Source organism: Vombatus ursinus, unplaced genomic scaffold (assembly GCF_900497805.2).
Source record: "Vombatus ursinus unplaced genomic scaffold, bare-nosed wombat genome assembly UNPS02011334.1, whole genome shotgun sequence".
In the NCBI taxonomy this organism is placed as follows: domain Eukaryota; kingdom Metazoa; phylum Chordata; class Mammalia; order Diprotodontia; family Vombatidae; genus Vombatus; species Vombatus ursinus.
In genome coordinates, this window is record NW_020951112.1 from 2743862 (window position 1) to 2767361 (window position 23500).

Below are 23500 nucleotides of genomic sequence, written 5' to 3' on the forward strand. Positions count from 1 at the left end.
ATCCCCACCAGTCATTAGGGCTTTCTCTCTGCTCTAAGTGTGTTTCTGCTATATTTCCCCCACCCCAGTAAATATGAGCTCCCTGAGGGCAGGGCTACTTTGGTTTCTGTCTTTGTATCCCCAGTGCCTGGTACATTGTCTACCCTAGAATATAGAAAGTAGTTGATAAATGCTTGATGTTTGGGATTCTCTTCTCCCTACTGCACATTCCACCCCCATGGCTGGGTCCCCAGGAGAAGAGCTGGTCTCACATCAAGTGTTAACCCTGTGTTCCAGGCTCCTAAGCCAGACAGGGACCTTGTCCTCTTAAATTGCCTTGAGTTCTATGGCTGTAAAATACATTTTGAAGGATGTATCGGCTGCCTCATATTCTGCCTCCAAACGAAAAGTGCAGTGATAGTTTCACCTATCCCTAATTGCATTCTCAACTCAAGTACTTGTCAAAAAAAAATGCTACATTTAATGAAAAAAAGTTTTTTTTTCTCCTTTCCCCCAGTTTCTGAAGCTTGGAACAGTTTAACTCAGTATTTCATTTCTGTATCAATTTTTCAGTAGGAAAATCCAAAATGTTTCCTGGAAAGCCGTCAGAAAGAGGAGAGGAAAGAGAATCATTTTGTTTTAAAATGGTCTAAGAAGTTGGGTTTTACAATAGGGCCAGGTTGCTATTGAGAGGATATAATAATGGCTCTATCACTAGTCCTGGGCCCAGATTTTACCTCTGTTGTCTCATAGTCAATCAGCTAATGCACATTAATTAAACATCTACTATATGTGTGTATATGTGAGCATGGGTTGTTGTTGTTTGTCTTTCATTCTTGAAGAGACCATGGCATCAGGAAGACAATGCCATGACTTACAAGCAAATTGGATTTAAGTGAGGGAGGGCTGTACAAAATCACCAGCCTCACTTTCTCCTCTGGAGTCATCTGGGTCCAGTGGCAAGATATAGATCAGGATGACTGGAGGGGGCCCAGGGTGCACAAGTGTATGTATATATGTATATGTGTATATACATGTTATACAAATATATGTATGAGTATACATACATACATTCATACATATACATTTACATTTACATATACATACACGTCTGGCCTGGAGTCAGGAAGACTCATCTTCCTAAGTTAAAATCTGGTCTCAAAACTTAGTAGCTATGTGACCCTGGGCAAGTCACTTCACCCTGTTTGCTTCAGTTTCCTCATTTGTAAATTGAGCTGGAGAAGGAAATGGTATCTTTGCCAAGAAAACCACAAATGGGGTCATGAAGAGTTGGACACAACTGTAAAATGACTAAACAACAACTATATATGTATTTGTGTACATATATGTATACACATGTGTATGTCATACACACACATATATACATATAAATACACAAAATATACACAAGGTAATTTTTTTTTCGAGGCTAGGCACTCACAGAGAGAAATCAAGAAAGGTCTCATGTAGGAAGGTGGTTGTGGAGCTGGGCTTTGAAGGATATTGGGCATTCTAAGAGATGGGTATGAAGACTAGATCCTCTTGAAAGTCTGTCTAGAGGCCTGGATGTGGGGGAGATGAGGGTAGGTGAGTTTCTTGGGATCCTGACAGGCCCTCAAATAAACAGACATTTGTTTAAAAGAGTCCCCTCCAGGGACTATTGCTACCACTCTTTCTATCAGGGTACTGCTTTACTGTGACGTAGCTCTTTGTAGACACAATTTCCTCATTAGTATTATGCCCATTTTATAGGTAAGGAAATGAGGATCTGAGGGTAACTGACTTGAATTGGGTCACATGGATAGTAAAGTATAGAACTCAGACGTGACCCCAGGACTTGTTATTGGAAGTCTAATCCCTTTGCTGGTGTAGGCAGACAGTGGTTCCATTGTGGATTTCCTATCCACGTTATTTCTAAATGGGGCTGCACAGAGATATTTAATGGCAAAGAAATCAAAAAAGCAGCGTATGGAAATGAGCCAACATGGGTCACATGTGAGCGATCGTATCTATAAATTTAGGGACTAACAGCTTGCATAATAAAATTGGAGCCTTCTTTCCATCTTGAATGTGTGTTAAACATTTGTGCCCCATTCACAGCTGCCCCCAGCTCATTCCACCACTTTGTGAGCTCCGCAGAGTTCACTTGGACGGACGCAGTTTTTCACTTTGTCATAGATCGTGGCTTTGGAGGGATTCATAGTGACAAGCTTATTTCCACCCTCCATAACAACCGCCTGAGGATGCGATATCCCTGAAAATTAAGTCAATTCTGTAGGAATTAGAAAGTATTGACATGGGATCTTAGGAGCAAGAGATAGAAGGGACCTCAGAATCAATTGGTCAGTCATCTAGTCCAGGCCATCTAGTCCAGTCCCCTCATTTTCTTGATGAAGAAAGTGAGGACTACAGAAGTTAAATGACAAAAGCAAAATTTAAATAGCATGACATTTTTATTTTAAAAAAAAGAAAAAAGCAAACACCCATTGTAGAGCGAGCAAAGTTTCCATTTGCCCATTTGGCCAGAGGACTTGCTCCAGAGCCACTAGACTTGAGTTCAAAGCTTGCTTCTGCTGCTTACGTGTGACCATTCACTAAAGTCATTTAAATTTATGCAAATGCAAACTTCATTCAATTCAAAAAGCATTTTTAAGCCCCTCCTATGTACGTGTGAGGCATGGTGTGAGTGAGATTATCTCAGGTTTCTATGGCAGCGGGCAAAGAATCCCAACATTTAAGGTCATAGTGAGAGGTGCAGAGCTGGAAGGGCCCTCAGAGGCCACCATTCCAACTTTCTCATTTTTTTTCTTAAGAAGAGGAAACAGGTTCAACAAAGTCAAATTATTTAGAATCATAGATTTATGAAAAGGACCTTAGAGCCACCCAGAGTCCAATGCTCTCATCTTATAGATGAAGAAACTGAGTTCTAAGGAGGTGGAATTTGAACCCAGGTCCTCATTCTCAGAAATTCTTGGATACCTACTAAAGATCTAGAATGAGAAAGGAGCTTAAAGTCATCTAGTCCAAAGCTCTCATTTTCTAGACGAGGAAGCTGATTTCTAAGGAGGTTGTGTGACTTGCCCAAATTCACATGGGGTGGGATTTGAACCCAAGTCCTTCACCACATCACCACCTAGCTGCCTCTCTGAGGGTTTCAGTCTAAGGTGAAGGACTCAGTTCCACATGACTTCCTTTTTCTGAGAAACCAGAAAGCTTAAAAATAAAGATTACAAATAAAATTTATAAAATGTTCTGAGCTCCCAGGTAATCTTGATTATAGAGATGAAAGGAGGATTTCCTGGCCAGGGGAATTTGTTGTAATCAGATATGCACAGATACTCACCCTTATTATTTTCTATAGAAAGGACTCAACTTTTGTACTGTCATGGACTCCTTCTTAGAATGATGTTTTAAATGTATAAAGTAGAAGATGTACAATTACAAAGAAAACCAATGATATTGAAATAGTTATTACAATATTTTAAAATGAAAAATTGATGGATCTCAGGTTAATCAACCCCCTAAAAGGAAAACGAAGCAAACCAAAAAGCACCCTTGTATTTCTTTCTCTATAATAACTTCCAAAGAGTATCCATGGTAATGACCCCAATATAAAACCCAAACAAAAGATGATAAAACACTCTTCCTTCCTCTGGGTTGAGAAGTGGAGGGCAATGGGTGTGGAATACTGCATATCCTTTCAGATACAGTTGCTGCATTGGTCGGTTTTGCTCAGTTTTTCTTTGTTACAAAGAAGAGTTTAATGGGGGGAGGGGAGTTGGGGTAGGAGGAGACCAGGACGTGACTATGATGGACAAACAAGGCATCAAATAAAACTCAAAAATAAGTCAACATAGTTCCTTATCTTAGGCCGATTCAGAAACTGTCATTGCCTGTTTCTAAACACGTGGCATCTTCACCCTTCACCCCCGTGGCATTTGAGCATCTTTGTACACCCCACCCTGCAGGAGGGTGAAGAAAAACATTACCACTTACCTAAATTTGTCAGAAGAAGCGCAACTTTTTCATACAGCTGCAAAATAAGGAGAAACATATTTCACAATTTTGAAAGTGAAGTGCACAGACCCCCAAATATGGAATATATACAGAAGTAACCCAGCAATCAAATTGGAAGCACCCCCTCCTTCCAAAAGAACCCATTTATTTTCATGGCAGCCATGTTCTAGAAGGACCCTGGAGAGGTGGGCAAGTTTGCTGTCAACAAGCCCCATGTCTTCTGAGCTCGACATCTATGGAGATAAGTTGTTATTCCCCTGGATATAAGATTGTTTCTCAGGACTATTAAGTGCAGGGGCGTAGTCCCAGAAGACAACCCTCAGGGTCAGGAAGACCCGGGCTCACGTTGTGCCTCTCATACATGCTGTCTCTGGGACTCTGGACAAATTACTTAACCCTCAGTGCTCTGAGGCAACTCTCTGAGACTATAAATTGTCCTATGGGGCCAACCTACATTAGTAGAGGGAGTTTTCTCACTGGGAGCACCTTTACCCATGAAAACATAGGCCAGGTCATGCATGTCTCAGTTCCTGAGCACAATATAAATATTAGCCGACATTTATTGAGGGCTTCTGTGCCATGGAACTAGACTTCTCCATCAGGACAAAGGTTGACGTCACCATCTTACAAATGAATGGCCTTATAGAGAAGCTGAGAGTCTGAGGGTAGTGTAGTTCTGATCCACCCCTACAGTTGAAAAGCTAAAATTCACATTAAATTGATAGTAGGTCAGGCACATGGTTGTTCTATGGAAAGGGTAAACCATTACTGAGTTAATATTAAATGGCCCTTGAGTGGTCCCAAAGAGTTTTAGTGATTCTCACTAAATTACACTGGAAGGTCCTTGAGAGCAGGGACTGTGTTTTGCCTCTTTTTGTATCCCCAGCGCTCAGCAAAGTTCCTGGGTGCATAGTAGGTGCTTAATAAATATTTAGTAAGGAATTGATTATTGATTGATTCTCACAAATTCTTGGATTCCTATGAAAGACTGGGACAGATATGAGCTAATGATAGGAACATAGTATAAGAATAGGAACATGTATCAGTGCATTCATTGTGTATATGCTTATATAAGGACATGTCTTCTTCCTTGATAGAAGGGAGACTTGTAAGCTCCTTAAGGATGAGGATTGTCTTGCTTTTGTCCTTGTTTCCCTAGTCCTTAGCACACAGTAGGAGTTTATAAAATGCTTGCTGTTTGATTGATGTTGTAAAGGGGATTTTTTTTTTCAGGTATGGGTTGGCCTAGATGCCCTTTAAGGTTTCTGAGCTTTGATGAGTCTGTGGTTGCTGCCAGCCAAAGACCTTCTGATCCATTTGGGAAGAAAAGACATGCAGAGAGAATCAGATTACCAGGTAAGTACATAAGTGCCTTGTAACTGGTTTGGTCAATAAGGGCTATTCATAGAAGTTTCATAGTGGGAGATACTGCTTACTACAAGTGTGATTAAGGAGGGATTTCAGGAAAAGTATGGATATTAAGAGTAAAAATGGAGGGTATTTATTTTCTGTCTGTCAATATCTATTGTGACTCCTCTATTCTAGACCTGTTTCCTCATCAGTAAACAAGGAGGGTAGTGTGAATCAGATACTGAAAGTTATGCTGACTCAGTGACTTACTGTTTCCAGATATGCTCATCAGTTACTGTTGTGGGGAGATGTTACCCAGTCTCCTGATGTTTGTCATGAGTCTAGCCACCCTCTCCCTACCTGTTTGTATCTGGAAACTATCACATACTTCTACCTTGGGAAGGAACCGAGATGCAAGGGCCCAACCTCTTTTGCTGATGTGGACCTATTTAAATTTTTATCTCATTACAAAAGGTATCCATAAAAGCTGGCTCAATTTTCAAGCCATCGCTGATCTCCACTGATCAACCCCTCAACATATTGCTACCTTGACATACTTAGGATAAACTCCTTTCAATTCTCTTTGTCCTGAGTTTTGCTTCTTCAATCAGGGCGAAAGCCCAAACAAAGAACTCTCTTTTTAACACAAAGGCGTCAAACTCAAGGCCTGGGCCATAAGTGGCCAAAACTCCTGAGAACCATTAAAATTAATTGGAAAATGTTTAACAAATAAAAATACAATATAACATAGATAATGCTAACATATGGTTTTCTAAGTCTGTATGTAGCTTCTGTTTCTATTTGAGTTTGACACCAATGAATTAGATGATCTCTAAGGCCTGTTTAATCAATCGATGTCTCCATCACTCAGAAAACATTGATCACCTAAAATGTGGCAGACGCTGTGTTAAGAATTGGGAATAAAAAGAAAAAGATGATATTATCTTTGCCCTGAAAGAGTTTATCGTATGTTCAGGGACAAGGGCCTGTGAGCTTGTCTTTCCCATCTTTTCCTATCAAGGTGGTAGAAATGCAAAGGAAATTTGTTGGAGAACACTCAAATACTAAATGAAACTTGAGGGAAAAGATACACCTCCCAAAAGGAAGCAAACCAAATTGCTTTGGAATCTCAAAACTAAGCAAACCTGGAGTCTTAAAGTTAGGAGCATTAATCGTCTATTGGTTTCCAAAACATACAAGAAAATGGAAATTCACAACACTCTAGACGTTGTCAGTTAAATGAAAACACAATTCATTCAAATGCCCTCTAGGGACATTTTTTGAATAATGCAATGATAACAACAGACCACTTATTCTGCTTTAAGACTGAAAGTCAAGTATTTTTCATTTAGGAACACTATGATGTGGATTAATCCATTTAATGTGATGACAAATACCCAAATTACAAGTAAATATACAACACTAAAATGCATTCCACTTATCTTACAAAACAAAACAAAACAACCCAACAACTACATCATTTTGAGTAGAAGCAATGGCACCAGTACTGGACTGAATGTACTGTCAGGGGCCTATTTCTTGAAAACTGAACTCTGCATGACCTAAAAACTCAGCACTCATAGCAAGGAAGAATGGCAGGAAGCCCTGGTTTTGAAGTCAGAGGACCTGGTCTGATGCTTACTATCTGGGAAAAGTCACTGAATATCCTTGGGCCTCAGTTTCCTCATCTGTAAAAGAAGGGGGTTGTACAAGATGGCTCCCGTGGTCTCTCCCAGCTCTGGATCTCACATCCAGTGATTCTGCAGTCTGGATTTCACTGATGTCCATTCTTTGGAGTCCACAGCAACTACTGCTTTGCTCCAACATTCACATGTATTATAAATGTCTCAAAAGTCTTCTCAGCTAAAAATGTGGTGCAGCATCAAGAACCTCTGTGAGAGCGCCATCAATAGGAAAGGGTCTGTTAGCACAGTTGTTAGCACGTGATACATATTAATGTTGTCACAACTGGATACAGTGAAGATTGGACACAGTGGGAGGATAATCCTAATAGCTAAGACATGTAAGGCATTTTAAGCTTTGCATATATGATCTCTTTTAATTCTTTTACCCTGTAAATCAGGTGCTATTATTATCCAACAGAATAGTGATTCTGATGGAACAATAATTCCCAAAGAAGGATTTCCTCATTTTACTGATGAGGAAGTATTTAGATTTAACTCCTGGATTCCTTCACCCCAGAAAGAGAGACAGTGTGGCACATTAGAACACTGACCTCAGAGTCAAGGAGACCTGAGTTCAGGTCCTGCCTCTGAGACATACTGACTGTGTGATCCTGGGCATATATCACTGAACCACTCAATGCTCTAGGCAGCTCTCTAGGACCTGATCTGGGAGAAATCCTTTCATCTAGACATGAAACCTCAGGTCCAGGCCCTGTTGCCTCCTTCACAGCGATTGATTCAGGTTATGTTTTCATGGCTAACACCTAGTACTTTGTCATGGTATTTTTCAACTGTTGCAGCACTTAATTTATCGTGTGATTTCTCAAATAGATTGGGGAAGGAACCCCACCTCTGACCAGCCCAAGTGTTCCCTTCTGTTCTGCAAACAAAGCATGAGAACAGTTACACAGAGCCTGCTCATCTCTCCCAGGCGGTGGCTGTTGACTGCCTACCCTCCCTCTGGTTAGGCAAACTAGAGAAAGCTTAAACCCTTCACCAGAAGGAAACACACAAGGTACCCCATACTCGGCCTACGACTTTTCAAGGACTTATCTATTCTATGAATTTGAAAAAATGGATTTAGTTATTTTCCTACTATTTAAATTTTTTTATTATTATTATTAAAAAGCACATTGATCAAGGGGCCAGAGTACAGCTAAGGGCACTTGTGCTTAAAAGAAGTGTCCGTTTCTTTTAGCAGAATCAGTTTACTTCTAATGACTTTAATTTGTTCAGAGGGGACAGCAACTCTGCTACTTGACCCGCTGGGAGGTAGGACAAAAGTTGCCAGTCCCAGAGAGCCCCTTTCATGCCCGTTCCCAGGATATGATTTGTATGGACAATGATTGGCATTGTGGGGGTAGGGGGAAAGAGTTGAAAGGAATTTCCCAGTCCCAAGTCAGATAATGCACAGAGGTCAGGGAGCGCAGCTGGGGCAGAAATGAGTCTGAAAGCCAGAATGAAAGCTCCCTGCAAGCAAAGATTGTTTCATTGTTTGTAATTGTTACCTAGAGCCTGATGTAGAAGGTGCTCTGATAAGTGCTTGTTGAAGGATTACAAAGGTTAGGGCACTTAACCTTTTTGGTGTCCTGACCATCTCTGGCACTCCGGTCAAGCCAACAGACAGTTTTGCAGAACAACAGTAATAACCAACAAAATAACAGTAAGAAGAGTATTAGTATAGATAACATTTATATGGCACCTTACATTTATTACCTCATCTGATCCTCACAATAACCCTGTGAGGTCAGTATTATTATGCCCATTTTATAGATGGTAAGCTGAGGCTGAGAGAGTTAAGTGACTTGCTCATAGTCACACACCTAACAGGTAACTAAGACAGGATTTAAAACGAAGCCTTCCGGGCTTTAATTTCAGGACCCTGTGGAATTGTTTTAAATGTACACAACAAAACATAGAGAATTATAACAGAAACCAATCACAATGAAATAGTTACCAAAATATTAAAATAAATAAGTTCATACACTCTGGGTTAAGAACTCTTTCTCAGATAGGCAGTAGATGGAGTCTGAATCACCAAGAGCTAAAGTAGCCCCTGGGGCTATGAGCTAAAATAGCTGATAGACACTCCCTCCCTCCTTTGGAGGAATGAGACTTTTAAGTGGTCAAAACGATCAGCAGATGGCATCCACAGCTCTGAGGAGGATGAAAGCTCCAGCTGAGATGCATCCTTAACTATGAGATTTGCCCTGGCTATCCAGCTGCCTCTTATGTGTATCTCTTCTCTACTTATCCCCTGACTACATGCTCCTCCGTGTGCATTCTTACTCCCATTAACATTTGTGGGAGTGGGTAGCCACCATGTGTATGGGGAGGTATATTCCATAATTCAAAGGGCTTCTTTATCTTGCAGAAGAAAAATTTCATTATTGAAGAATGATATTTTAAAAGTCTTAGGGGACACTTGCTATTGTGTGAATCCTTTTGCAAGGTGAAGAAGTTTTCTGTGATGTTGATAATTGCTCCCCACCCCCATTTTATCAGTTTTGGAAGTTCCAACTATTTTCTTTGCCACTATGGCACTATTCAGCAGCAGTAGTCATAATAATAACTAATATTTACACAGCACTTATGTGGTTGTGTGGTTTGTCCTTTGTTCTGAGAGGACCATGACATCGGGGAGATGATGGCATGACTTACAATTGACTTTGATTTGAGGTGGGGAAGGGCTGTGCAAAGTCACCAGCTTCACTTTCTCCTCCAGAGCCATCAGGGTCCAGTGACCAGATATCAATCAGGATGACTGGAGAGGGCCCAGGATGCAGTGGGAGACCTTGGCCCTTTTAAGCTAAGGTCTTTTCAGGTTCTCATTTTGAGTGAGGCAATGCCCATTCAGTGAATAGGCCTCTTTAAGAAGCGAGTCAAGGGCTGGCCCTTTTAATAAAAAAAAAAAATCAAACTGAGAGGGGAAGACCCTCAGGGTTGAAGAGAAACAGTGACTATTTACATTCACTCTGAGCCAGGAGGGCCCAAAAAATAGCCATTAAGTGGTGCTTGGGCAGGGACCTATTGTTGTCCAATCCATGATATCCAGAGTGAATTGGGTTTAAACTTGGTCTTTGAGAAAGAAACTAGTTTACTAGGTAGCTTTCCGCCATCAAAATTTACCTTCCTTTGGGCAGAATATGAGTCGTAGTAGCACTCGTAGTAGTGATGGTGACAATGGAGGTGGAGGTGATGGTGGTGGTAGTGACTGTGGCAATGGTGGTGGCGGCAGTAGAATAGCAATAGTAATAATGTAGGCTCTAAAAAACTAGCACCGTTCAAACATTTAGCAAGGCATGACCTTGAGACTAGAATTATACCTCAGAATATTCTCTTTCATGGATGGACAGATGATAAACTTCCTGTGTGTGATATGAGATCTCAAAATACAAAACAATCATACAGACCTCAAAATAATCCAGAGAATTCAGCCAGTAAGCTGAATTGAAAACCAGACCATTGTTACAGACTGAACTATTTCCTGCAATGGACTTAAATTTGATCCATAAAAACTTAAGAACTCCATTTTTTTTTAATAGGTGTCACCATATCAAAACACTCCTCATCTCTAAATCACATGAAACAAAAAACTTTCAAAATACAGAGACTTAGGAGTTAGCCTGAGGATGCTCTCAGTGAGCCTATAGAAGATGAGCTGGGTTCCTGATGGAATCCTAATAAAGCTGCCCCCAGCCCCAATATTCTGACTTCCTTATGGGCCCCACTGAACAACAGGCATGTCCTGATTTAACCACACAATCTGACTTTAACCACACCACAGGCCCCCAGACTCAATACAGCCATGGTCCCAGCTAGCCTCTGCCTCCAGATCTAGTCCACATGTTTGAACAGGTGTGTTCTTGTACTCCACCACAATCACATCATCCATTAAGCGCAAGACAGGACCACAATACCTAACTAGCCAATCAGAAAGCAGCACGACCAGGACGTTTGACCACTGAACCACGGAAGGGACCCCTCCCCTATTACCTAATCCCTTAACAAACCCTTCTTGCCTTTTTAATATTCACAATTCCTGTTTTGTAATTGCATCTTTACCTATAAAAATTCATCTTGCTTTCTCTGAAGTTGCTGGTTCCTCTTGGAACCTAGCCAGCTTCTGAGGGGCATCAGTCCTCAATACAGGCTTGTACTTGGATTACAGGCAATCTGACTGAATTCTTTGAGATGGTGCCACCACAACACGCCATGAAACCACAACCCTCCTCTTTAGCCATAAAAAGCAATTATTTTATCTGCCCATGCAAGAGTTTATAGACATTAAATGTTCAAGAATAGTGACAGGATAGCTCTTGGTTCTAGGACTATTTCTGTTGGGATCTCATCAAAGGATGATGATGATGATGATGATGATGATGATGATGATGGTGATGATGGTGATGACAGTAATTCCCACTTTACATAGTTAAGATGTGCAAAACACTTTCAACGTGTGTCCAGAAAGTCTCAGTACAGCTTAAGACTATCAAAGTTTCATGTTTTTTTTTTACTGTTTTGTATGATTCTATACTATGACTGTGGAAGCAGGTGATAGTATTATCCTCATTTTACAGATGAAGAAACTGAGGCTTAGTGTGATTTGCCTCGGGTTTCACAGCCCCTCAGCGGCAAAGACATGAACCCAGGTCTTCTCGACTCCTGTAAGCCAGCCTGCCTCTAACAGTAATAATAACAGCAGCTCACATTGATGTAGCAGTATATAGTTTTATATATATAAATTCACAGTTGCTTGATATGCACGCTCGCGCTCGCAGTTGGTCATCACAACCACCTTGGGATGTAGGGGCTTAAAGCAAGAGGCTCAGCCTCAGAGCTTAAGAGAGACCCACAGTTCAAGCTCACAGAGGTAGCAATACGCCGCCGAGGCAGGATTTTAACCCAGGTTTTTAGCGTCTACTCCACACACCCTCTCAGCCTTGCCCACCGCTGCTCCTGCGGCTGGTGAGGCTCCCCCGTGCCCAGCCTCCCAGGCGGACTGGAAGAGAAGGGCCACGTCTGCCTCGAGTCCATACGAGCCACTCGTCTCCCCCTCCCCAGCCTTCCTCTCTCGTATCCTTACCACGTTCAGCAGCATGATGATACAAAAGTTGATGCACACTGCTGTCCCTGTGGTTGCAACCTGAGAGTTATTCCTGATTAAAGCCCACTTGAAGGCAGCAAAAGTACTGACGGTCACAACACGGTAAATGACGATTCCAAACACAGCGGCGATCACCACACAGATCTACAGCGGAAAAAACAGAGAAGGCCTTGTGGGCTTCAAGGCTTCAAGAGAATCATCTCCATCAGAAAGAACACACAAACAAATGAAAACAACAACTCAGTGTTGGGGTGAAGGCTAGACCACGTGACTGCCCTACAGCTGGGAGGGACTTTGGCTAAGACCAGTGGTGTTGAACTCAAGTAGAAACTACAGATTGATGGCATAGTGACTTTGAAAACCACAAATCGGCATTATCTATGTTGTATTTTTATTCATTTTGGTAAATATTTCCCAATTAGATTTTAATCTAATTGACTTCTTCTGGGCAAGAGTTTGATACCTCTGATCCAGTCTAGAAGTGTGCTGGGGAGACAGCTCAATAGGCTAAAAGCTGATTGTTAAATTTTCAGGGTGAGCATTTACACCTTGGGAATTGGCAAATGCTATAAATTGGGGCTCACATTATTGATTTTTAATTGTCTGGTGTTAAGAAAGTGATGGAGAAAATGTTAATAATGCAAAATAAATTTAAACGCTTCATGGGTTCATTTTTTTCCCGAGCCTGTTGTTAAACATTTATCAGTGTACGCCTGGTCCAGCTCTTCAACTTACAGATGAAGAAACTGAGGCCAAGGGAGGCTGTGACTTAAGATCATAGGTTCCTAGATCTCGAGATGGAAGGAACCTTGAAGTTTTCGAGTTCAGCCCCTCAGTTAGCTGAGCTTATCTCATCTACCCAAAGTTTCATAGAGAGTAAACATCAGAGGTGGGATTTGAATCCAGCTCCTTTGACTGCAGAGCCAGTTAATTCTCTTTCTACTGCACCCTGCTGCCAAGTAAGCATCAGTGAAATGCCCACAAAGATATATGTGTATGTATATATAGATATATTTTTTTAAGGGAGATTTTTTCATTATAATTTTCCCTGTTGCATCCTATCCTTTTTGGTAGTATCCTTTTATCTTTGGTAGTATCCTGCTCCTGTATTTACTCTATTTTGAATGATTTACAAACGAGTAACTCGTAAAGAACAATTGTCTCTTAACAACTCTCAGTACTCTGACGTGAGCTTCCCCAGAACACTCCATTCTCCAACTGAGTTTACTGTTTTATATTTCTCTGAAGACTTCAAAACATGTATGAAATGTATCAGAGAAAAAATAGAAATCAATCTAAGTCTTGCAGCCCTGCCGTGGCCGCTGGGTTACAGGACAATTGCATCGCAAGTCCAGGACGCCAACCCGGCTCTCTTGGACCTGCTCCGTTGAGTTTCGCATTCCAGAGTGTTGACTCTGTTAGTCTTCTCCCTGGGACCAGAATGTTTATGTGAGCTGTGCTATCTGGAAAATGGCACTCATAGAATGCCGGGATGCCAGATGGGTAAGCAGAAGGACTTGTACAGTATACCCCAAATCTGGCACATGCACCCCAAAATACCCACCAACCACAAGTCAAACTCATCAGCCCTGCCTGAAGTTCTTTATTGAACCTTCTCTGAGCCGCTCATATTAACTGATGAGTAACAATAACCACAGTAACAAAGTAATAGCTTATATTTCTATAGCCCTTTCAAGTTTATGAAGTGCTTTTACTTACAGTCTCTCATTTGATAGGGGGTTGCTGTTATAAAATCTTATTTCAAGAAGTAAATGGGGCATGTGCAAACAGTTTACCTTCTTCCCAGAGTGAGAGGAAAGTGTTTGACTTAACTGCTTTAGACTTTGAATTCTGTTGTCTACACTGGAAGAATTAGACCTAGGACCCAGTGATTTAGAGACCACTGGGTCCAGCCCTCATCACTTACACATGAGGAAACTGAAGTGTCAGAGAGCCTACAGAACATAGATTTTAGAGCCAGAAGGGACCCTGAGAGTCAGCTAGTCCAAACTGCTTATTTTGCTGTTGAGTAAACTGAGGCTCAGAAAAGTAAAATGACTTTCAGGGTCACAAAGGCAGTAATGTCCAAGGTGGGATTTGAATCTGGGTCCTTTGAATCCAGAGCCAGTGTTCTTTCCATTGTACCACATGGCCTCCCTTACGATATCCTCCACAGGTGGTCTTGTAGCTATCTCACCGTGCTGACTTCCAGTGAGGAGGGATCCACTATCTCATGAAGCAGTCCATTCTTCTTTGGGACATTTAGAACAATTGTGCTAAAGGTTTTGTTTTCCCCTTTTGAGTGGAAACCCGCCTCCTGGGAGCTTCTGCCCATCGTTCCTAACTGCGTCCCCCAGGGGCAAGCAGAACCAGCACAGTCCTCGCGTTCCTCTTCCAGCTGGACCGCTCACCGTGCCCCTGCCTTCATCCTGCCCTCAGGTCTCGGGCGATGGGCTCTTCCCTAGTGCTTGGTTTTTTATGCCCCTTGTCTCCCTACCCAATTCTAATGTGTATTTAACGTGGCTGGCTGCCAGTCTCAGCACAGTCCTGTTACCTGGGAACGTTTTTCTGTGGCTGCCACTTAGGCTTGGTAGGAGAAATGAGTGTGGCCTTGGGCATGGGGAGTCCATGAGCTTCATGATCGTGCAAGCTCACAACTACGGACAGGGTGTCCCAAAAGGCCTAACGCAGTTCATGCTACTGAAGGTATTAAGTTACTACCGCTTAATGATCTATAAGTGCCTCAATTATTTAGCGCCTACTATAATAATAATAATGATAACAATGATAATACTGCACTAAAACTCTTGATGACTTGCAAACTCCCTACGGTAGGTAGTGTGACAAATCTTAGGATCAGAGCTCAGGAGCTGGGAAGGACATTAAAGCCACCTAATCTAGCCATCTTCATTTCACAGATAAGAAACTGAGGCCCAGAGAGATTAAATAATTTCCCCAAGGTCACAGAGCAGAGATAGGACTGTGGATTTCAAGCAGGAAGGGACCTGGATACCATCTAGCCCAACCCCTTCATTTAATAGATGAGGAAAACTGAGGCTCAGAGAGGCCAAATGACTCACCCAGGGTCATACAGGTAACTGACAGGCAGGATTTGAACCCAGCTCCTCTGATTTCAGAGTTAGGGCTCTTCCCACTGTTCTATTCTGCTTCTCACAATATAATTATCCCCATTATATAGATGAGAAAACTGAGGCCCAGAGAGGTTACAGAACATGAGTAATAACAAGCAGCTAATAAGTAGAGAGGTTGTGTGGTAGAGGAGAAGGGTCACATGATTTTTTTTTTTTTAAAGATTTGGGTTTGAATCCTGCCTCTCCTTGGTCACTACCTACGTGACACTGGGCAGCTTCAGTTCCCTCACCTTGGACCAGATGCACCTTCAGATCAAGTTGTTGTTGTTCAGTCATTTCAATCGTGTCTGACTACTCGTGACCCCCTTTGGGTTTTCTTGGCAGAGATACTAGAGTGGTTTGTCCCTTTCTTCTCTGGCTCATTTTACAGATAAAGAAACTGAGGCAAACAGTGTGAAGGGACTTGCCCAGGGTCACACAGCTAGTATCTGAGGACGGATTTGAACTCAGGTCTTCCTGACTTCAGGCCCAGAACTCTTATCTACTCCAACTAACTGCTCTTTGAGAATCAATTCTAATCTTTAATTTATGATTACTACAATGAAGTCAGGAATCAAATCAAGTCTTTTGGCTGCAAATCCAGTGCTTGTTTCACTACATATATCTATCTTATCCCTCCCTCCTTTCCTCTCCTTTCTCTTTCCCTCTTTCCTTCCCCCATTCCTCTTTTTTTGGGGGAGGGAGATAATATTATTTTCATTGCTAAGTTAGTCAGAAACTGAAGGGGAACAGGAGGTGATAATGACTCCATGGGGGAGGGGGAGGGAAGAGGGCTTGAATCTGTTTCATAAGTGTGTACAACTGCCGGTATGGAAGCTTCCTCCAGTGATGCAACTCGGCAGCTCCTGTACCCCTAGTGAGGTCTCTGTGGGTGCCCAGATGTTTAAGTGATTTTTGCTGAAAGTACATGGCAGAGGCAGAATTTGAACACGGGTCTGCCTGACCCCAAAGGCTGCTCTTCTATCTGCTCTACCTTAGTGACTTTCAACAACTCTGGCTCCTCCTGAAAACATTTGGAACACATGAGGGCATGCAGTCCACTGCAGTCAGAGTGCAAGACGATGTCAAAAAATCCATAGAATGGCTTCTCAGTAGCTCGTGAAAGAGGCTTTGGGTCACTTCTCTTTATGCTCTGACTACTGACCTCCCTGGCTTCCTTTGAGTCCCAACTACAATCCCACCTTCTACAGGAAGCCTTCCCTAGCCCCTCTTCATTCCAGTGCCTTCCCTCTGTTAGTTTTTCCTATTTATCCTGTGTATAGTTTGCCTTGTATATATTTGTTTGGTTATTGTCTCCCCGTTAGAATGTAAGCTCCTTGAGGGCAAGGAATATCTTTAGCCTCTTTCTGTATCCTCAGCAGTTAGCACAATGTCTGGAACATAGCAGGTGCCTAACAAATATTTACTGATGGACTGATTGACTGTGCCTTCACAGTACAGTGTAGAGAAAGAATTGACCTTGGAATTACAAGACCTGGATTCATGCTTTAGCTCAGGCACATACTATCTGGGTGACCTTAGGCAAGTCAACTTTCCTTCCTCTGAGCCTCAGTGTCTCTATCTGTAAAATAGGACCAATAATAATTCTTTTTTTTTTCCTCCACCTGCCTCTTGAGTTTAATATGAAGATTAAATGAGGTCAAGTCTCTAAAAGCACTTTATACAAATATAGCTGTTAGTTTCATTTAGGAAAAAAACAAATGGAAAAAAAGTCTTCAAACCATAAAAAATATTCCAGATGCAGAAACAACAAGTCTGCTGCATTTATCTGTAAAGGCTTGATAAGGTTCTGGTTTTCCCGAAATGGGGTTCATCCGCTCTTTCTTGGAGTATTTGGCTTCGAACTGGGGCCGTATTTCTTCCTAAGGAAGAGATGGACAGCTTTTACGGATGGGGCAGTAGTACACAGCAAAAACAAATAAACAGATCCACAAACAAATTACTCTTTTATATTAGCATGCCATTCAACTGTTTTGGTAAAAGCTTCTCCACCCACCAAATAAACAAGCCAGCCAGCCAGCAACCAACCAGCCAACCAGTCTGATATGGCAGGCAAGCTCGAAGAACGCATACCCCAGATCCACCATTATTGAAAGCAAGTGATTCCGATGGATATTTTTAGAATCTCACAAGTGTTTCCCTTATAAGCCACGAACCAAAAAGATTATTTTAAAGCGGTTCCCTAGTGACCTCAAAGAATGAACAAATTTCTTTTCTACTGTTAGGGAGTAACTCAAACATTACAATGAAGATGAAAATTCTCCATGTTGGAAAAAGGAGAAATGCAGTTCTCAGCTAGTTTCAATTATTCTCTTTGTTATCTTATTTGGATAGTTAAAACTATGACAATTGAAATTTTTATCACAAGCAATTCACCTTTAATCAACTGATTTTATATGTAACAATTGGCTTTGGAAACATAGTAAAAATCTATCAAAACTGGCTACAGTCGAGGCTTTTGAGCCCTCTAAAACAAACGGAGATTTGATTTATCTAGCTAAAATAAGCCCAAATAGAAAAGGTCACAGAATAAAAAGTAATTATGGAATTAGGAAAAGAATGCTAAGTTGGTAGGTTCTAGTTGATGGAGATTTTATATAATGTTCATGTGTCTTTGAACAATGAAGGAGAGGAGCTGAGGCTGGGTTTTTTAACAAGGGGATGTGTAATCCCAGGGAGGAAGCTGTCTGAATGGGGGCAGAAGCCAAGTGATGGGGAGGAAGGGACAGGTATGGGGGAGATGAACAAGAATAAGAGCTAGTGTTCATATAATAGTGTGTTAAGATTTGCAATGTGCTTGACAAATATTATCTCATTTGATTCTCACAACCATCTTGGGTGTTATCATCATCCTCATTTACAAATGAGGAAAATGAGGCATGGAGAGGTTAAGTGACTTGCCCAGGGTCACGCAGCCTGAGGCAGGATTTGAACTCAGGTCTTTCTGACTCTAAACTGGATGTGAAAACTGAACAGCCATATGAAATTCCTGTGAGGTTTTTGTGAATTGGTAAAAGAGCTAAAATGCAGAGACAGTTGTATCCCTAGTGCTTAGCACAGTTCCTGGCACACGGTAAGTGCTTAATAAATGTTTACTTTTCCTCTCCAGTCAGTTTCTGGAATAGGTTTAGCTTCATTCCATTTATTTAAGGCAACCACTATGGAGGATGGACATGAAAACCTAGAAGGTCCCTGTTTACCTCCCATACACATACAGACATACATATGCTTCCAATTTTTCAGCTCTTTGTGTTTCATCTTCCCTTCTTAGAACGTGAGCTCCTACCGAATAGGAGCTGTCTTGTTTGCTTAGGTTTGTAGTCCTAGCCCTTGACACAGTGCTGAGCACAGGGGAAACACTTAAATGTTTTGTCTGTCCGTCCGTCCGTCCGTCCGTCCGTCCATCCATCTACCCCAACTAGGAGGTAGGGAAAAGTACATTTCTGAGTGACTCTGGGTCAAAGGGCAGGGAGGAGGACCGTGTCTGAGATTTCATTGGCAGAGGGGACTCTCAGGGAAGGAACCCTCTTTACCAAGGCAGGGCAGCACTGTGTGAGGAACTTGTTAACTTAGAGATTTGCCCGGGGCCATGAGAGGTGGCAGGGACTTGCCCAGGGTCACCCAGCTTAGACCTCGCCCTTCCAGCCCTCAGTCAGGCTCTCTCTCTTTAGGATGCTGTCCTGCTTCCGTGGATGCAGCTGGAGCCTCTGGGTCACTCTGGGGAAAGGGATGGTCGTGCAAGCCAAGGCGCACGTTTTCACACAAACCTCCTCTTCTTCCCAGTCGATCAAATCCCAGTCATAAGCAATTACTGCTCTCCTTCTCTTCCAAAACTCCAGGAAAACGGTTGCTGGAATGGAGAGAGAAGGGCAGGTAAGTGAAAGTAAAAAATGCAACGAAGGCACCACGGGGAGAGGAGTTGTCCCACTGAGAATGGAAGAGTGTAGGGAGGAGGGTAACAAACGAGGGGACTGCAACAGAGTGCTGAGAGGAAATCAAGGATTAGAACTGCCCTGGGGCAAGTCTGTGGAAGCCTGGGGACCCCTCCTCAGAGTCATATTTTTAAATGCATAAAATAAAATACATGGGATGGCAAAGGACACCAATTATCTTGTAATACAGTAATAAGCAAATGTGTATGAATGTGTATATGTATACATAGAGAATTAAATAGATACTAGGCTACAATATGAAATAAATCTCTATATGTATACATAGATAATTATGTACAGTTATATAGCTATATACATACTTATATAATATATACATACATATAAGTATATAAAAATACATTTATATTTATATATCAATATATATAAACATGTATATATGTGTGTATATATACACACACATGAAAATTGTGTGTATGTGTGTGTGTGTTTGTAAAAAACCTGGACTCAGGTTATGAATCCCTGGAATAGGAAATCTTTAGCTATAGTCACATAAAAAGTAGAGTCTCCAGACAATGGTGAGCAGCCTACACATGTGGCTGCTTCTCTCTGTCCCTCTCTGTGCTAGAAAACCGGGGATGTCCGGGGACGCTGAGCACCAGGCAGCACGGAGCTCATGGCTCCAGCTTTTCAAGACAGCTAAAGGACTCAGGTGACTTTTCATCTTGATAGTGAATATCGTACATTTATCTCCAAGGAGAAAAAAAGACATATAATTTTTTTCCTTTGCCCATTACAAAACAAAAGAAAGAAAAGAAAAGGAGTCTGGGAATTTAAAGGCATGACTGTTTGGTTTCCCCTTCTCTGCCCCTTCAGCAGGAGGTTTGCTGCTCTGTGTGTGGCCAGCGCCACAGGCAGTTCTGTGAAGGAGAGAAACAACCTCTTTGTTTCATTGTTCTGTTTTTCCTCTCATTTCTACCGGGAGGCCTGCCCTGAGTTTCACTGCAAACATTTCCGGGGAACAAGTGAAGCCAATATTGTTTCCTCTGGAGGGGAGATTTCCTGCTGAATGCCCCATGCTTAATGACCGTTTGCTCTATGGCACCTGACCATGACATCTGGCAAGTCAACCATCCTCCCTGAGCCTCAGAGTCTTCCTTGTTAAAATGGGACAGCACCGTGCTCGGTATGGTATTAGTGGAGAGAGCACTGAAACCAGGGAACCTGGGCTCACATCCCATCTGGAGGCCTCTGGACAAATCTCATATTCACCTATAAAGTGAGAGGAGTGGCAGGACGGCCCCTCAGCCTCATTTCACCTCGAAATATTGGGTTCTCTGCAATGACGCCCTGTATATTAAGCACTTTGAGAACTTTTTAAAAAGTGCTGTGTAAATTCAAACCATCAGCCCCATCATTAGACAGGATAGGCGTTGCAATCCCTGCTGAGGCAACTGAGAGCAGAAATCACCCAACTTAGTTAAAGTAATGTGAAGCTTAAGAGAGGAGGTGGAAATCATCCTACTCATCTAATAGTCTCAGTGGTAAATATTTTACGCAATTAAAAACTCACTTTTCATAATTTCTTCAGGTTGATTCATATGTGACTATGAAAGTTATAATTAGGACACGTATCCAGAAACGAGAAAGGCAATGTGTTGGAATAGAGGGCTGGCCTTGGAGCCGGGAAGACTGGTGTTCCAACTCTGCCTTGGAAACATCCCGGCTGTGCGCTCCCAGTGCCCCAACCCTCTCAATGCAGTGTGAAGTGCAGAAAACTGCTGACCTGCATCAGTGGAGGGAGTTTTCACACTAGGAGTTCCCCACACTGATTTAATCACAGGTCTAGAACCCGTACTCTACATCCCCCAAATTAAATCTGGAAGCAAAAAACAAATTAAAATTAACTTTCAAAAATTGCAGTATAATAAGCATCTATCTCCTTCCTTCCTTCCTTCTTTCCTTCCTTCCTTCCTTCCTCCCTTTTGTAATGAGATTCACATTAAAACAATCATTACTAGTTTTAGATCTGGACCTGAGATTTGATCAATGCGGGGCACCCTGGAGATGAAAACTTCATCTACCAATATAGATCAGCAATTTGTTTGTAACTTAGTCTTAGGAATTGCCTCATTTCTAATACTAATAATGCCTAATTTCTAATAATGGGGGCACTGAGAGGTTAAGCAATTTATCCATGGTCACAAGCCAGCAACTGTTGAAAACAAAAGTTGAAGCCAGGGGTTTCTGACTCCTGGGTTAACTTGCTAACCATTGTGCCAAGCTGCCTCTCAAACACGTAATCATAATCTTGACATTTTGGTTAGATTTGATGAAGATTTCACTGAGTTTGTTTATTGCAGAGAATTCAGTTCTTGGTAACAAATGAAAGTAAGAAACCAAAAAAGCCCCACCACAAACCAAAGAGAAGCGAAGATCGGTGTAGATGATCTGCTTCCAGACTCGTCCCTGCCAACAGCTAGCTCCCTAATGACTCACGTTTTGTGCCCTCCCCTGTCCCCCATCCCAGGAAGAGAAGCCAGTGTGGATTCTGTCATTGCTGTCTTCTTTGCATGTTTCTGAACAAAACCCAGAGCTAGGGAAAAGCCTCAGTAACTCCAACTTATGGACTCCCAGCCATCAATTTCACTCGGCAAGGTGCTAATCATGGCCTGAGGTAGGCCCATCTTGGCTGGTCCATGCTGGCTAATGCAGCCACTGGGGGTGTTTCAGAAAGTTCATTTTAACTTGGTAAAAGAGCCTTGTGGGCTCCTGCAGGGCCAGTTCAAAACAGAACCTTGCAGATCTGTGGAAAAGCATGAGAATTCGAGCAAAGAGGAAACAAGGGCACGGACTTCCCTTGTCCAGGTATCTTGTAAGGGCTGGCTACAGAAAACCCCTAGCCCAGCAAGAGCTGCAGGAACCTGCATTTAGCTAGTAAAGTCCTTTATCTTGCCCTTCCATCAGTCAGGGAGCAATGATTAAACACCTGCTGTATGCCAGGCACCAGATGGTTCAATGGAGAGAGATGAGATCATCTTTGTAAAGAACTCTGCCAACCTTAAAATGCTACGTTATTATTACCATTACTGCAAAGTTTAAAATGCTATATAAATGTGCACCGCCTGATTTCCTTCTAGAATGTTAGTTGAAGCAAATTAAAAGATTCCAAATTTAGTCCTAGCCTTACCTTTACATTGAGAAACAAGTTACTCCAATTTAGTTAAAACTCTCTTTTTATCAGCATTCAATGTCAGACTTTAAAAGGTACATATTCATTGAATTAAGGCAGCTAAGTGACACAGAAGATACAACCCTGAGCCTGGAGTCAAGAAGTCCCAAGTTCAAATCTGGCCTCAGACACTAACTAGCTATGTCACCCTGGGCAAGTCACTTAACCATGTTTGCCTCAGTTTCTTCATCCATCAAATAAGCTGGAAAAGGAAATGGCTCCAATATCTTTGCCAAGAAAACCCCAAGTAGGGTCACAAAGAGTTGGGCATGACTGAAAAATGATTGAATGACAACAAATAGCAGCCATTTAATAGGCATGTCAGATAAATCAGTGAACTGCTCAGCTGTTTCCATCATATCTGACTCTTCATGACTCCCTCTGGGGTTTTCTTGGCAAAGATACTGGAGTGGTTTACCATTTCTTTCTCCAGTGGTTCCTATATACAAATCTAAATGTTGAGAGACCCAAAGATAACTAAGAGGTGGTCAATCCAATAAGATGCAGGTTCCTTGAGGGCAGGTCCTGTTTTTGTCTCTACGTCCCCAGTGCTGAGCCAAGCAGGCCCTTTTAAAAACATTTATTGAATTGAATTTCTGGGAGCTCATGATATATATTAGGGAGACTGAAGGCAGGGATGCAGACAGAGAAAATTCACATTAGACTGGACATTGGTGCTGTGAGATCGGATCGGCGAGAACGGTATTATGTAATCACTGAAATGAGACACCTCCCAGCAACTTACCCCAGACTGCCATGAAAACAGCAAAAAAGACGGTAGCTCCGTTGTCAAAAAGATGGGTTACCTGAGGACAACAGGAGTCACGAGTTAGTTTATTTATGAAGATCAAGTAATTCTGATACACGAGGTTTTTTTTTTATTATTTTCTTTTCTGGTTTCTGTAAGAGCCTGGGTGGTGGCTCAGTGACTTTTCAAGGGCCAAATTCGGAAGGGGGCACCCATAGCCATGAAGAGGTAGGGACAAGAAATGGTTGAAGTCCTTTGGAGGGAAGGAGACGTTGAATCCGGAGTCACTGGCACATTCTTGGAAGATTAAGGATCACATGTTTATCATGCACTGCGTGCT

At 42.1% G+C, this 23500-nt stretch overlaps 1 protein-coding gene across 1 annotated transcript in view; it reads right to left on the reverse strand.

Moving 5' to 3' along the window:
- The window catches only part of ANO4 (anoctamin 4), a 416340-nt gene that overhangs the window by 34166 nt on the left and 358674 nt on the right, over positions 1–23500 (reverse strand). The window contains exons 16-20 of the mRNA XM_027855801.1: positions 23158–23218; positions 19058–19140; positions 17012–17152; positions 12118–12282; positions 3976–4012 (exon numbers count right to left, since the gene is read on the reverse strand). Of these exons, the coding sequence (XP_027711602.1) occupies positions 3976–4012; positions 12118–12282; positions 17012–17152; positions 19058–19140; positions 23158–23218 (487 nt within the window). The remainder of the gene's footprint in view (positions 1–3975; positions 4013–12117; positions 12283–17011; positions 17153–19057; positions 19141–23157; positions 23219–23500) is intronic.